The following is a 17,303-nucleotide window of genomic DNA, read 5'->3' on the forward strand; positions in this document are numbered from 1 at the left end:
TGGTGGGTTTTGGGCCATTGGTTCCTGAACTCACACAAAACAAGCTGATATTTTGCAGCCAGAAAACTGCCAGTGATTGTCTAGCAACCTAATGAACTTTCCATTTTTTTCATAATTTTTACCTTTTTGTCTTGGCTTCTCAAATTGCTAAGCACTAACATTAGCAATTGGACTAAAACAGATCACGGGCCTATGCATCTGAAAAGAATGGCATACTTCATAAGAGACCTAGACAAAATTATTTTAGCAAGAGACAAAAAGAAATCTAGTACAGAGAACAAATCTCAATTACTCCTTTCCATTTTCTTGTTAGTACTGGTAGAAATATAAGCAGCAGAAAGTTGGCATTATTCCAGGCTTCTAAATTATAACTGCAATAAGTTCACAGTTCACAAAAGCAATTCAATAATTCTACTTCATAGCATTTCTAGAATATTACTCCCAACTTCCATATTTATAATTTTCTTCAAATCCCTCCTCATACCATCTTATGTCCGAAGAAGGGGTTGGGGGAGAAACCTTTGAGACAATGTTGTCTCCTGTTGATTGCCTAGTCCAATTCACTTTATTTGTTGACAACGTATTTAGAAGTGTTTTAACATTGCCTTCTTCCTTAATCCTTCATAGTGAGTGACTGGTCCAAAGTCATGTAGATGTTTTTCATACCTAAGGGAAGACTAGAACTCAGTGTCTCCTGTCCAATGCCTTTAACCAAGGATCCTCAAAACTACGGCCCGCGGGCTGGTTACGGTCCACAGACACAATGTATCCAGCCCACACAGTGATGGGATTAAGCCCCGCCCATTGCCTCCCACTCATTCCCTGTGTGACTGATTTTTTCCCATTGCCCCTCCTACAGTCGTAGGCCTTATACTGCACCTTGAAGAGTGCAGCCGCACTTCTGTGTACTTCTGCTCACCACTGCTTGCAAAGGTAAGGGTGTGAGTTGGTGAGTGGGCAGGGAAAGGAGAGCTGGCAGAGGGGTGATACTGTCAGCTGAAGGATTGATGCGTGCAGGGAGAGAGGGGAGCACATGGGGGACAATGGAATCAGAGCCCTTCCTGGGGGTTTGCAGAAACTGCCCTGCCTAAATGGGGAGGGAGGAGAGCATGTGAGATAACTTGGTTTTGGAGAGAGACAGAAACAGAGAGAGACTTGTTGATCGAAAGCTTCTTGGGGCTGAGAAGAATTGCTGCAAAACTTGAGTTTCCTGAGTTTTAAAGGAGCCTGAAGCTGCTGTTGTTATAAGTTAGGCAAATGGCAACACTGCTAAATTGGCCACGCCCCCAGTCACATGACCACATAGCCATACCTCACCAACCAGTCCACCCCCACCAACAGTCTGAGGGACTGTGAATTGGCCCCCTGCTTAAAAAACTGACAAATTGACTTTAACAATTGCATAAAGCTGGGTTTCTCTCCTCGCCTAATCCATCGTTATTTTCAGTCTCCATTGATATTTCTTCCTGATACTTCATGACAACTGGAGAAGGAAGAAAAGCGATTTGCAGCTGTCGCTATGGTATTATACAGGTAGCTTATGATATATTTCCATCTGAAAATTTGAAAGCCAAGGGGAGGGAGAGAAAAGAAAATATCTCTTTCCTAACCTTTTTTCTGAAAAAAGAAAAACCAAACTTTTTTTCATTAATATAGAAAACTTAAATCCATTTCCTTGTGGAAAGGATACAGGACATGGAAAAAAGACAGTCCCATTGGGGATTAAATCGCAGTACTTATAACTTTGTAGTAACTTTTCATTTTTTAAAAGTACAAATAATCTTAGAAAAGTAACTATTCAGATTATTTAGACATCATCCCAAAACAAATGGTCAGATTATGGCTTCTCAGTATATATGGATCAAAACAATTATTTTCTTTTTCTTTTTAAGGATATAGCTTTTTCCAGTTATATTAGTAGAAATCACAATGTGGTAAACACCAGAATATCTTAAACAAAAGCACAAAAAGGGTCATTCATTTGATTAATGATGTTAACAAGAATATAAATAAAGAAGCAGTGCTATCCATATATGAATAGAATTGCTGTATGTATCAATGAACAGCATTTGCTAATAAAACATTAGGTATTATTTTTCCCTGATGTCTAAAATATAAGATATTTCTCTAAACTTCTACAACATTCAATTCCTCTGCATAATATTTCCCAGCTTCACACAAAGGCCAGTGTCTGGGTTCCAAGAAATAAATCTATTATAAGCAAAACTCCAAGGTAGGTAAACTCCTCAAAGAATAGCTTTATTAGAAATATCATATTGGCACATATCTGGTGAAAACGAACTCTGAAGGCCCCTTGGTTTTCATCTAAATAAAAGTTTTCCCCTCAATCCCAAGCAATCAGTCACATGGCCCAATCACTGCAGCATCTGCTGATTTGGTGACATCACTCCTCCTTCTCTCAGCTAGGTGTGAGACTGTCCTTGGTTCCCAGAAGAAAGTCTTGAGACAGCATTTTGACTACACAAGCCCAGCTATCTCTAATCCCCTCTCCCTATCCCTCGCTCCAGTGTGGCATACTGAAGCTCCAGGATGGCTTTACCCAGATCAGCTTCAGGGTTGACAACCATACTTATAATTTAAATCAACACTTAGCTGTTTCATTATCATATATTTATAAATACACATATACACACACACATTGATTTTTTTCCTAGAATGTTAGAAAAGGATATCGCCTCTTTAATCAGCCAAGAGCACTATTCCAACTGTACAGATCCCTATAAAAACAAAATACATTCTACTGTTTTAAAATAGTTGTTTTGTAAAAAGGAACAGTATGTCTTCCTCCCAGGATAAGGGAGGTCAGAGGAAATAGCTATAGAGCGAGGTTACTTGCTTCCTGTCAGTTAATACAGCATTTCAAGAAATAAAGAGACCTGACTCACATCTTCTTCTATCTCCTATTCAAATAATTTAATCAATATAAAATCTTCTATTTCAAGGCATAGGGTTTAATTTACTGAACAATACTAATAAATCCAATTTTTCTATTTTTTTCTTTTAAATAACATTGTATTTTAGGGCTTGAAGAGACCTAAGATATTTACTATATGTGTTTGTATATGTGTGTCAGAAATCTCACATAAGAACCAGCTTAAAGACTGTGACACTGAAGACTAACAAAAAAACCCTTCTATAACTTGAAAATTAAGAAAATGATTACCATCATGGTGTGCCACCAAACTTATTAATTAAAAAAATATTTCTGCCTTCTGGCCAATGATCTAGCAATACCTCCACCTATATCCAACTCCATATTCTGAGATGACCTCAACCCTAATTATCAGCCAGTTACAACCTTAACAAAGACCCAATTTTTGAGGAAGAAAACCAAACACCTGTCTAGATCTAAATTCACTTTCAAACAGTAGCAGCATTCTCGAAGAAGTAGTGAACTGCTCTCAAGAAACCAATCTATAAAAAAAAAGATTATATTTTTCCATTTTAAAAAAGTACCACACCAAATCTCTATTCATTCCATGTATACCTCTTTTCCAAAATTGTCAACCTCCAAGCACCTAAAGGTACTGGTAAATCTACATTTTAAGGGAAACCCAATCAGTGAATCTATTGAACAAAATAGACTCTATTGAACATAGTCCACGAATACAGATAGTCTTTCACTTGCAACAGTTCATTTAGTTCAAAGTTACAGCGGCACTGAAAAAAGTAACTTGTGACTATTGCCATATCCTCATGGTTACATTATCAAAATTCAGACACTTGGCAACTGGTTCACATTTATGACATTTGCTGTGTTCGGAGTCATGTGGTCACCTTTTGTGAACTTCTGACAAGCAAAGTCAATGGGGAAGCCAGATTCAGTTAATAACTTCGTCACTAACTTGAGTGATTCATTTAACAACTATAGCAAGAAAGGCTGTAAATGGGACAAAGTTCACTTAACAAATGAGTCACTTAGCAAGAGAAATGCTGGGCTCAATTGTGATCATATGTCAAGAACTACCTGTATACCTCTATACATGTATGCTCAGAAACAAATCTCATAGACTATATCACCACCCACTCTCAAGGATCTACCCCACAGTCAATTTCTTGGGATGTCATGTCAACAAGGGACCAGGAATATATATGACCTCAGGCTACAAGAAGGAGAAACTATAACAGAAGTGAAGCCCTAGCCTAGCTGCAATGGTCTAATGAGGGAGGGCCAGCACAGCCATCTCCTCAACTATCATTTCCACTTCCTTGGCTAATGTAGCCAAATTCAGCAGGCAGCTGCTCCACCCTTTTGCTAGCCTTTTGTTGTACAAACAAGTCATTCTACGCCCGTCTGCTCTGTCCATGTGAAGCAGGCTGCAAAAAAAATCACTTGGAGGACCATGTTGCCCATGGAAGAAAAGCTTGGTGGTATTCAGCAGGTTCTGACCAGTTCTAGAGAACCGTTAGCAGAAATTTTTGAGTACTGTGGAGAAGCAGCAAATCCCACCTCTGACTGCAGATTTTACAGTATCCTTTCCCTGCCACGCCCACCAAGCCACGTAAAAGTGAAAAAGTAAAAAAAAATTGAATCCCACCATTGCCTGAGACCCACTGATCTAATCCAACTGACAGATTCTATAGTAATGGATGACTCTATCTATCCAATCTCTATTCCAGCAAAACAAAGCCCATATCCTGGGAGAATCTGTTCCATTGTAAACAGCTTTAACAATAGGAAATGATACCTCATGTCCAGTTATTCCCACTTAAAACTGGTTTCTTGTTCTGTTTTCAGCAAAACTGTGATCAGTTTTCTTAATCACAAGGGCATATAGCAATTTGCACTGTTGATAGAATAGACTATGAAGTAAATCCTTGAGATTGCACTAAATGTGCCCCCTTCACCCTACTACACCATTGAGGAAAAAACTGAGAGGGCATAAAAAGCAGCAGCACCCATTGGAAAGTTAAGTTCAAATTACTATATGGCACCATGACAGCAGAGAGGAAGCATAACTTGCATTGTATTGCTCTCACTGAGAAATAAACTTAAAACTGGGCACAAAGCCAGAAAATGGACAGAAGAAAGTCTGTATGAAGCATATTTGAAGAAGCACACTTGCTTCTGCCAGTATAAACGTAGCCATTTTTCTTCTTCAATCCCTCCCAAAAGATAGGACATTCATTGTTCAATTCCAGATTTTATGGAAGATGTTTAGAAAAGAGAGCCTTGTAAGCAACATTGAACATAGTTGCAGTCCATCCCCACAATATTATGTCAAACCATGAATATATTGGGCTCTGCCGTAATATATTTTTCTTTCTTTATATAAAAACTAGCATTTGAGATTTTATATTTGAATTCAGTGGTTTGGGCAAAGAACATTTTAAACCCAAGTATAATCTGAGGCATGAGTAGCAAAAAGTATCCTAGGGTCTATAGATATTGTAGATATGTAATAGAATTTAATAAATAAAGCAAAGGCTTCTAACTCCAAAACAAGAAGCTTGTTTTGCATTCTAAATTAGATTGCTGTAAATGAGCGATATGTTTTATAGGCATGCTTCAGTTCTACTACTGAAAATAATATTAGCATATGCTCAGAAACCTTTTTTTTCTACAACTTTCTTGCTACATAAGCCACAATTTCACACTTGTGTCCACTTAATGGTTAAGGGTCTAGTGGAAAAATAAAATAGTTTGTAAAATCTGCCTATTCCTAGGCAAAAAAATGGTAATTCCCAAATCTCAATCATTTTTCAAAGACCAAATATTTTTATCCAAATTTTCTTATTCAGGGGGGTTGGAATTGGTTTGTCACATGATTGAAGTCTAGTCAAAATATAATTCAAAGAGTATCTCAAATAAAAATGTTTTGTTCTGAGATCAGAAGAAAGCAGTCATTAAATTTAAAAGGTTCCACTGGAACATACAGGTAGTCAACTTATGAGAAAAACTGAGACTACAATTTCCACTGTACATTGTTGTCGCCATAAGTCCAGTCAGATTCAATGTTACAATTTATGACAGCCTTAACAGCCTTAATACATATGACCATATCCGGGTATGCAACAAGAGTACTTCCTAACGGCAAGCCCCCCCGCCATTCCCGCCATTTCACATGTTTAATATAGGCCTTAATTTGGGGGGAGGGGTTTAATTTGATTTTATGCCAATAAAACATACTGGGCCTTCCTATTGGTGGAGGCTGTATAGCTGGAGAAACACGGTAATACATGTATGGCTGTATCTGCCTTTTCTGAAACCGACAATGATCTTTTTTGTTTTTCCTCCATTTAAAACCAGGCTGTTTTTATTACAACAGATAATCAAACTTACTGCGTCCAGCTGGTAATTGCCCTCACTATAATCCCAAATAATGGTTGGTAGCAAACCTTGCACAATAGTCATGGGTCAGCAGGGTGAACAACAGCAAACTTGAGACACAGCCCTGAGGAGAACCTGTGCTCAAGAACATGATTGTTATTTCTAATATTAGTCCCAACTCACATATACTGAGGCCTATCAGTGAGAAATGGGCAGTAATGTGAAAACAATAAAGCATGATCTTGCAGCGTGCTTTAATAGCACAGAACAGAGCCTTGGACTCACTTAATGACCACATAGTTTAGCAACCAAAATTTGGTCCAAATTGTAGGCTTAAGTAAGGACTACCATACATACATCTGCAGGCAATCTACTTGAGAAAGAAAATATGACATAAATCAATTTCCACAATTGAAGAATGTTTGATAATTGTCAGGGATGGCAAAATTGACTGTTCTAAATAAAGAAAAATTATTTGTTGTTGTTTCTATTTAAAAATACTTCTATATTTTTTCATTTTTTAAAAACTTTAGATTTTGATGATTAAAATGATTTTATTATGGAAATGGCTTGAAACATTTAGAAATGTAAAGCAAAACATTGAGGCTGTAACATTTTTGTACTGTACTGAATTAAAAAATCAAAAGTCACTTTTTTTTGTTTACTTTCTGCATTCTTTCTTTTCTCAATGTTTTTATTTATATTTTATTTTATAATAAACTTTACTAAAAAAGAGAAAGTATGACATATACTTAATTTTTACCTCCCTAGAATACTATTAGATAATACAATTTTGAAACTCATATTCTGATTGGGTGCTACATAGCCAAACGAATTTGATTCAATGCTTTGCCAAAGTACTTTGTCCGTTGCTGTTCTTTTGGCTTGATTCAAGTCCAGCTTGCAATGCTAAACCAGTTACAATTTGCTTTATCCAGCTTTTTCTTTGTGTCCCGCAATAAATGTTCTTCCATGCTGTAATGTTCTCTAGAGTAGCTGCACGAGTGAAAAACTAAGTCCATTCTGCAAACGTTCCTAAAGCATGTCAGATGCCATTTTTTTTATTTTACTAGCTATTTTAGTTAGATTTCACTGTACAGAATCAATGTCAGTGATGACTAACCTTTTCCACATTGCGTGCCTGCACCCATGATGCAATGTGTGCGTTTTCCCCCACCCCTTGCGCATGTGTGCATGTACCCTGTGTGCACACTGCACGACTCCCTACGTGCATCTCACCCCCGCTTCATGACATATACCTGACAACCAGCTGGCTGGTGGGGGCATACACGCATGCGCAGTGAGGCTCTTCCGGGTGACCTCTCACATGCCAGCAGAAGTGGCTCTGCGTGCCATTTCCAGCACATGTGCCATAGGTTCATCACAGATCTATGGAGATTGCACATTTGGAAGATCTTCAATTTCTGGACCTACAGCTATAGAAGCACCCATGATCTAGTTTGAAATAGAAACACTGGTAACATTGGTGACTAAAATATTCACATTTTACTATATGTATAAATGTTAGCAGGGGTGGGATTCTACCGGTTCAGACCGGTTCTATAGAACCAATTGTTATGATTCATGCTCCATATTTCTGCTTCAACTTATATGTAACTGCTCTTCATTTAAAAAGTTCATTCTAATTGTAACTTGCTCTCAGTTTTTCTTTTTAATAATAAAGCTATATCTCACAAAACATTCTGTTCCTTACTGCTGACTAAAATTTGCCTTGCAGTACTTCCTTATACTTGGTTCTTCATTACTTTCCAAAACATGTTTAAAAATGTTCATCTTGTAGCTCTTCTTCCTTCTGTGATTACCACTTTGCTTTAGCACAATTGTTCCTCAGTCTGGAAACTTCTTTGCAATTTTTTTCATTGTATTATTGCTAAGGAACTATTTTTGAATTTTTTTCTTTTAGTGAAATCGAACTTTCCTTTTATATTTTGTTACAAACATATTAACCAACTGCAACACCAGTATTTTTCTTTGGCAAAAGACATTATAGTGGTATCACTGTCATTTAATATATTTGTCAGCTTTCCAAGTAACCTCCAAATTAAAAAACTCAGAAACTGTCATCTTCTCAAATATCCATTTTATTAGAGATGTCATATTGGCACATGTGAGGAAAACCCGAATTTGAGATTTCCAGATTTTCCCTAGCTCAAAGGGAATCCAAAATCCAACCCCTGCACCCATGGTCCAATTATTACTTCATTCCAACTAGAGACTATCCCCAGGCACTTTCCTCCAGATGCAGAGTACATGTCCTTGACTCTCTGAGAAAGGAATGTTGTTGTGGGTATTCTTCCATTGCTCCTTGAAATCCCCCTTCCAAATTTCTAGTCATTGAATGTGGCAGCCCGGAAGCCTAAAAAAAAATGGCTTCCAAGCTGACAGTATTATTGCCATTAATTTCATATTTATCAAGAAAAAGAAAGGTTAATACAATCCATTATAGAGATTTGGAAAATGAAAATGCACTGTATAACACTAAAAATGCCATGTGAGCATTCTTCAATCAGTTTTTTCTTCATATTGCTTATCTGCAAATGATTTAAGATCTCAACTAAGATCTATAAATATATAGTTCCTTACAAAATTGTTTTGATCTGTGCATCTCTAGAATTATGAGGGCAATGCTTTGAAAAGCATACTTACACATTGCAGTATGGCTTCTTCCCATAGCCCTTGTAGTTTTTCATGTTGAGAGTCATCTTGCAGACTTCGCAATGAAAACATGCTTTATGCCAGTACTAGGGAAATATAAAACATTGCAAGTGGATTAATTAACTAAAGAATGTATATTCAAAGATAACAAGTCTTTGTACCAGTCATACATTCCTGATGGATATTTTAGATAGATGCTCACTCTAAGAACTTTATGTTGCTTAAATGTAAAAACAAAAACTGAACAAAAATACAAACATGTATTTTTATTTTAGTTAGTTAGTTAGTAAAAACAGTAGTAAGTTCTTAAAATAACTACTTTGTAACCACTAAACTTATTAACACTTAACATAGTAGTCCTCAACCTTTCTGGCATCAGAAACTGGTTTTGTGGGAGATAATTTTTCCATGGACTGAGGTTGTATGCATTTCTCCTGCAACCTAACTCTGACTAAAGGCCCACAATAACACTTCTCAAATGGAAGTTATTTTATGTAATCTTACAACAAAAATATTATTGTGATATTTAAGAAAACCAAGTTTCCATTGGTTTGAAAGATATCTTTTTTATCATCAAGATGAATAGCAGTGTTAGTTCATGCTAGCATTTCTAAGTGGAAGATTTTATGTCTTCTAAAACAGGAACAGAAATTTCTGAACTGAGAAAAGATGGCACTGAATTGTCACCTGCAACTATTCTGATAATAGAAAGAATATACAAGTAGCCTTCAATTTACAACTATTTGTTCAATGTTATTATGGCCTTGGGAAAAGTGATTCACAATGTGTCTTTGAAGTTACAACCAGCATACCACTGATCGCCATTTGGACACTAGACAATTGGTTTGCATTTACAATTGATTGCAGCATCCTGTGGGCATCATCTGCAACCTTCCCAATTGTTTCTGACAAGCAACATCAATTGAGGAAATTTTATTCAATTAATGATCAATACAATACAATAATAATTAATACAATATTGTATTATTAATACAATAATAGATGACAAAACAATTATAGGATTCTGAAAAAAATGCATAATAGCTTGCTGCAATAATTTTACAGAAAACAGCTAGGAATTCTTCAGATAAATGGTTACAAATAGTACTAATTCCAAGATGTTGATAGAACAAAATACTAGATTTAGAAGAGGACATTTAGGGCAACCCTTTCTGTTCATTCTGTATCGTCCCACCTCCTCAACAAACTGTAAGGGCAATCTTCAGGATTAGGAGAAAGAAGGTGGCAAATGAGAAATATTCAAGGTAGCATGTATTTTAGACCATTTATTAATTTACTTTGTATAACATACTCCAATAATATATAATTAATCTGTTTCCATTTCTTTTCAAAGGTTCCATTTAATGTCAAAATGAATTAAATGTACCTATTTACTTATATAACTTTGGTTTTCATTATTTTTTATAATTCTTCTACAGCACTTTTGGAAGGGGGGAAATTGGAGCAGAATCATAAGTATAAAATTACCCATTAAAATCTTGATAAAGATTCTGCTTGTTGAACTAACTTTGCTTTCATGACAATTATTTTATTATTTTAGAATTCTATGAAAACTATCAGATAACATGTGAAGTAAATTAAGTTTCTCAAGAGTATCTGTTCCCATATGGACTCTTTATTGACAGATTCCATCAAATATCTTAGTTTCTTTCATCAAGAACAAAACAGCAGCTTTCTAAACAAGACTATCAAGGAAGAATTGGTAGACTACTATTTAATGATCAAGAACAATAGTTAGATTTGCTACTGTTCTGAACACCCACAATCAGTGATAATTGCAAAGTATCCTGGAGTCAGCTAATAATATGGGAATTCACCACACCCAATTTTTAAATACAGCCTAGATGACAAGAGCATGTAATGACTCATCAGTATTAGAAGAGAAGTCTGCCTCATTTTATTGCCTAGAGCAACAGATTTGTACCTTCATGAGTCTAAAAGCCAATTCCTCCTGCAGTTCTTTTTATTTTTTTTAATTTTCACTGAATCTTTGATATAACCAAAATCAATGTATACCGACATGTTAGTGTATGTTTTCAATCACCAAACAAATGCAGGGCAACTAGAAGTCTCAAATAGCTCTTAAAAACCAGAGCCTTCTTATCCTCATGATGTGCGTAATTTGAGTGACTGCAAATTTCATCTCAAATATAGTCAGCAAATTTGAATACTGTTATTAGAAAATAAGTCATTCACATTTGTTAACATGTAGCAAAATACTGTAGTTACCAACAAAATAGGGCATATGTATTTTTTGTACAGCAACCTTTCCAACCAAAAAGTAGTATGACACAGGCCAAGTTCACACTAATACTTGCTTCTAAGTGATAATCATATTTCAAGCTCCTAAATCTTCAATTGTTCTAAAAATGATTTGTGTCCCAGAGTTGTGATGCTCCATTGGTGGAGGTTTTGAAGAAATTAGACAGCCATTGTCCACAATAGTTTAGAGTCTCCTGCTTGAGCAAGGGGTTGAACTGGAAGACTTCCAAGATCTCTTCCAACTGTTATTCTGTTTATTCTAACATGAAGAAGAACCAAGGATATATTATGTATGAATGTTGTGACACTGAATGTAGCCACTGTAGAAAATTATGTCTAGTGCTCAACAAAAAGGAGACCGAAGAACAATCATATGTAATCATAACTTTGACAGATTTTTTTCATTAATTAACCTAGTATTTATATAATACATGGAATCATAAACAGCCTTTAGTTTTACAGAGTAAAATAAAACATGGTCAGCTAATTTGCAGCCCAGCATGCAATGAAAATCCAGTTTTAGAGTTGAGATGGAACATTCTTGCATACCTTTGTAAATCGATATAGATACTAGGTATATAAATATATCTAAATGCTATATTCACTATTGTTACATCAGAACAAATTTTATATTGTAGTTCTATAGAATAATACTTACTGTATAGCATAATTAAACAATAGCCAGTGTGGCTTAACAAATGGTATGTAGGAACTTGAATTTTAAAAAAAGTAATACCCAAATTCAGCCACTATATTCATTTAGTAAATCTTTGTTCATTTTCCATATACAAGATGGGAACAATATAAACACTTGATACATGGTATAGACTGTTAAATTGTTCAATCAATTTCTTGTAACTGAACAAAAATGTAGAAGCCATTTTATAATTTTCAATGCAGATAAATTTGAGATTTTCAGATCTTGTTTCAGTAGGGCGCTTTAATTGAAAAAAATACAACTTATCAGGAAATACAACTTACATGAGCCACTATTTAGAAAATAGGCAAAACAATTATCCACATATGGAATGAATCCATTAAATTAGAAAGTCAACTAACACCTCCTATTAGAGATTCCATATAGTTACTTTCAGATACAATTCAAGAGTGGTTATAGTTGTTATCTATAAAGCCCTACATCAGGCCTGTCAAACTCCCCACCCACAGGCTGGATGTGTCATGCACTGCCCACGCCCTATTTAGTGAAGGGGGAAAAAGTCCAATACGCCACGTGATGCTGCTGTGACAACATGAGTTTCACACCTCTGCCCTACATGGAATAGAGAACCTTTCTAGCATAGCAGTTAGGATGCTGACAGAAAATATGAGACTGAGTTTTAGGCATCAAAGGTGAGGTTAGTGACATTGAAGCCAGGCACTCTCTCTTAACCCAATGCACCTCACAGGATAATAGGCAGGAGTTTAGGTATATTTACCATCTTGAGTTAAATATTAAAAAGGCAAAATAAAATTAAAATAGGGTTTAAATATTTGGGGGAACTTTATTTCTCTAATTCTTTCTGAGATCTTGCAAGATAACAGGGTTGGCATGCTTGGTCCCACCTATTAAGCAATGTTGTCTCATGAAACCAAGAAAGGGTGTCTTCTGTACTACAGTACCCGCCTTTCTGAACAATATTACTCTCAAAGCCATGATCCTACAGTCAATCAAAAGACCCCTGAAGACTACTGGCTCTTTCCCCAGCCATGTGCTGGGAGAAGTATAATCCTGAATGGAAGATATATGTCCCTGATTAAATGTTAATACATTTTTCTCATCCAGGCATGATCATATTTTCTTTGTTAATATTAATATATTGTTTTTCTGTTTTTAATCCTTGCAAGCATACCCACAATTGTTGAAGAGTGATAACTATAATAATTTAACTGATAAATATTACATGGAAGTAAATTTCAGTCTCTATCCTACTGCTTTTAAATCACAGACTGGACTTTGGAAGCTGACCAAATGTGCTTTTATGTCATAGTTTTTGCATTTTTAAATACTAAACAGAGTTTTAAAAACAATGATTCTAAACATAATTCTCACCTTGTGTCATTCAAATATGGCACATTTATACATAAATTTCATGTTTATATTATAAATAGAAAAAATACCACACAGTTCAGTTAAAATTTTCACTTGTGTAACTGGCACAACCTCTCCCTTCCTCTTAATTACTACTAAATATCTTCCACAACATACAGATTCCTTTCTAATCATGAGTTAGTCCTTATAACACAGGTGTCAAATTCGATCACATCATAAGCTAGATTGTGACGTATTGCAATGTTTACGGCCTTTGCAGAGCTGGAGTGGGCTGCGCATGACGTATCTACCTTGTGTGCTGCCAGTTTGGCAGGCCTGCCTTACAACAACTTGTGAGTATAAGCTGTTTAAGAGAGGTCTACTGCAAAAGTGGTGAACCTGTAGGTTCCCTACTTCTATCTTATAACAAATAAATCTAAGTCAAACTTCATTAAGATTTAGCTCCATCACTATTTCAGGAGTATATAATTAGTAGTTGTACTTTGACAGAGATCTCCTCCCCTTAATAAAGGCATAGTAAATAGGGAAACAAAGTTGCCACATCATCTATGAATCTAAAAAGTCAAAACCTTTTTAAAGCCAATTTATAATCAGATGAGCAAGGCATATAAGTCTTTGTAGTTATAAACAGAAAGTCCCTACAATACTTGACTCAGTTTTTTTTAAACAGCAAAAAAGCCATTTTTTAAAAGGATCTGTTCTTATAAACTCTATAACATTGCAATAACCATAGAATCTAATACAAAACAGATGGTTAATTTTTCCATCTTTTTAGCTATTGATACACAAAGCTCTTTTTAAAATTATGGTAAAAGGTGGTAGAAAGCTTCTCTTGACAGTGCTTCATTTAAAGCCACTTTTAAAATACATAAGAAAACTATTTAAAGTCATAACATTTGCTTAAACAAACAACTGACAATGTGGCTCAAATGCCTGTATTTTTACGAATGAAAACTGGAATTCTTCCAAAATCAGCTATTCTGTATAACTTTTGCTTCATTTGTTTGCTGGAAATAATTTAAGAAAATCATTTTGTAATCCCTCTATTTAAAATAAAATGCAGGTAATTTGATAAAAATACAGTAAAAAGTAGATATTTTCTAGGCAAGGTATCAATACCTTAAGAAAAATTAAAAACAAAGCTTTTCTAAGCCTTAGGTTGGACTATTTGCATAATTTATTTTATTGAAGTTATATTATTGCAAAAGAATAAAGTGAGAAGCCTTTACATTATAGATGCTATATTTATAACCGCCATAACAATGCCAAAAGTGTTAATTACTTAGCAATAGCTTTCCCTGCTTTTAACATTATTTCCAATACCATATTTTCCAATTCAAACTGGTGTCAACTTAACCCACAATTTTGAGAAGCTGAAAATATAAATTCCATTAGTTTTCTTTACCACTCCATCCTCCCTAAAGTACACTTCCAACAACATAACTGTTGAATATATTTCATGCTTTCTTTGCAGGTCTATTGTACTTGCAGTAAGGCACACCTGTCGCTAGAGATCAGCAGGCTTCTCAAATTCTCTTCATACTTCCTCTTAGAAGGTTACAAAATTGACTTCTTTTCTGTATAATCCACGACAAGCAGATTCTGCACCTTAGTAGCTGCCCCCACCACCTATCCTCCTCCAAAGCATAAAGCTTTCAACGTGTCATCAACCGCCCTTTCTACAGGTGATACCACACACTTTATATTGTCCTCAGACTCATTAAGTCGCTTTTTAAGTTGCAACCATGGCCCTACGGAGACATTCGCAAAAAACACATGTAATTCCACTAAGGCAGGATTTGCCACTCCACACCCAAAAAGCCTGTTTCAGCTCCACCAAGTCTAGGAAGCGCTGGGTTCCCCTGGGTGACCCGTCCCCCATTCCCTCCTCTACGCAGCCCGCCTTTTGTTCAGGCTACCTTGTACCTTATCCTCCCACGCCCTGTTCCTTCAACCGCTCCCCGATGGTCACTCTCTAAAATGCCCCCTTTGTGCTTTCCACACGCTTCCTTCCCTCAGCCTGGCCTGCTCTCTCCTTCCGGCAATCCACCACTTCGGAGACTGCCTGCCGGCCTCTCCCTCTCCAATTGGCCCGCCTTCTCTTCTCCTTCCACGCACACACGCTCCGCAACCGACCATCCCGCCCTTGACATCTTTGCCCCGCTCCACCCCAACCGTCCCCCGCTATCGCTCTCCCTTCACACACACACACACACACACACACACACACACACACACACACACACACACACACCCCTCCCCACACGGGCAACCCAGCAACAACCATCTCCCTCCGGGCTGCCAACTGCCGCTGCTCCTGTTCCCGCCCCCGCTTCGCGACCTCTACTTCAGTTCCCCACAAGCACCCCTCAAAATCCACTATCCCCCCGCCCAGGGGCTTGCGCCTTCTCTTCACGACACCCACCTTGTCAAGGCAGTTCACCTTCTCGGTTGGGTAGACGATTTTGCCGCAGCGGGCACAGCTGGGATTCATGGCGACCGAAGCGAGGTGGGGAGGGAAGGGTCTGTAGCTCTGTATGTGCGTGAGGAAAAGGAATCCTCCTGCTGCTGCTGCCGCCGCCGCCGCCTCGAAAACTGCGCCCTCGGAAAGGTTCTGCAAAGGCAGCAACGGAAAGGAGGAGAGGCGAGTAAGCAGGAAGCCACCCCGGCAATGGCTGGTGGCAACTGAGGAGGAAAGGGGCGCGGCGAGCCACTCTCTTTTACGCGCCAGCCTCCTCCTTCTTCCTCGTCAGCGCGAGCAGTCGACCGCGCGCGCACACAAAAGGGGTGAGGAGGGAGACGGCGTCGCCAGACTGGTCTACGGCGAGCGGGGTGGGGTTTAGTGCTCACGTGCGAGAGTGGGAAGGCGGGGGGCGAGAGCCTGAAATAACGACGAAAAGGAAGTTTGCAGAGCGCGCGCTTGCGCGCGCCAAGATTTCGAGGGTCGGGGATTGAAACTTAAATATAGGCTGAGAACCGGGACCACAACGGTGGCCACGGGCAGCCTTCCCCCTGAATGTTTCCACCTTGAACTTCCCAACTATAATACCTATCATCTACAGCCAGTTCGGCCGAGTTAAGAAAAAACAGGCTTAGAAAAGCTTCCTTGCGTCTACTTAGAAGTGGGAAAACTCCCTTGAACTTTGCTTCGGAGTAGATGAGAGCTCCTGTACATACCATTACTGCCAGATTGGACACCCAATGGCAAAGAAGTATAGGATTATAATTTAAGTTGCTTGAAGAAGAGCTCCTAATGGAGTTTAAGGCTGCCTTCTACTAGAGTGCAAAAATGAAAAAGGAAGCAGCATAAACAGTACCAAACCAAAAACCACAGAGGTAGCTATTTCCTGGTTGCTACAGTGCTTTGTAATAGCTATTCCTATGCCTCATAACAAAATGTTTCTTTTCCTCCTACATGTTAGAACTTCCCCATGTTTTTGAAAATCTTGTGTCTTCTGACAATCAGTCGTTCAATAGGTAGAAAGATAAGAGTGAAACAATTTGCTTCGCTTGTTGAAATGTACCTTTTTTTAAGGCATAGAGTGGCTATTGAGTTTCAATTTTGGAGCTTTCTGAAGGAAAAAAACTGAACAAATTGTAGTCTAATGTTAAGATCTTTTCCCTGCCAAAGCAAGCTATTCCACTAAATTATCAATTTTGTCTATTCTGATTACCAGAGTCTAGGACTAAATTCATTTTAAGCAACTTTAATGTTAGATATTTACATATGCACCTCTGATTGGTTGGTCCGCAGTGGCAGGAAATTAAAGAGCCGCCACTGGTTATAGCCACAGCAGCCCTGCTGTAAAAGCTGCTGTGGCTGCTGTCTTTGTTCTGAACGATGCAATAAACAGGAGTAAACAATCGGAGCCTTCTGTGTGTTCTCTTGCCCATGATTTAACACTGGCAACGAAGGTGGGATTTGAGAGAAGCGGGATTGTGAGCAATGTGGCTAACTAACTGGTCAAAGAACACAACATAGCAGGAAATAATACGCCATCC

The 17,303-nt window shown here is 37.6% G+C and overlaps 1 protein-coding gene across 1 annotated transcript in view; it reads right to left on the reverse strand.

Moving 5' to 3' along the window:
* LASP1 (LIM and SH3 protein 1) overlaps positions 1-16,050 on the reverse strand; it is a 40,848-nt gene extending 24,798 nt beyond the window's left edge. Inside the window, exons 1-2 of the mRNA XM_026710755.2 lie at positions 15,727-16,050; positions 8,960-9,054 (exon numbers count right to left, since the gene is read on the reverse strand). Coding sequence (XP_026566540.2) covers positions 8,960-9,054; positions 15,727-15,795 — 164 coding nt within the window. The 5' untranslated portion in view covers positions 15,796-16,050. The remainder of the gene's footprint in view (positions 1-8,959; positions 9,055-15,726) is intronic.
* Positions 16,051-17,303: the final 1,253 nt, after the last annotated feature.

This window comes from Pseudonaja textilis, chromosome Z (genome assembly GCF_049901715.1).
Source record: "Pseudonaja textilis isolate UNSWEBS1 chromosome Z, rPseTex1.2, whole genome shotgun sequence".
Classification (NCBI taxonomy): Eukaryota; Metazoa; Chordata; class Lepidosauria; order Squamata; family Elapidae; genus Pseudonaja; species Pseudonaja textilis.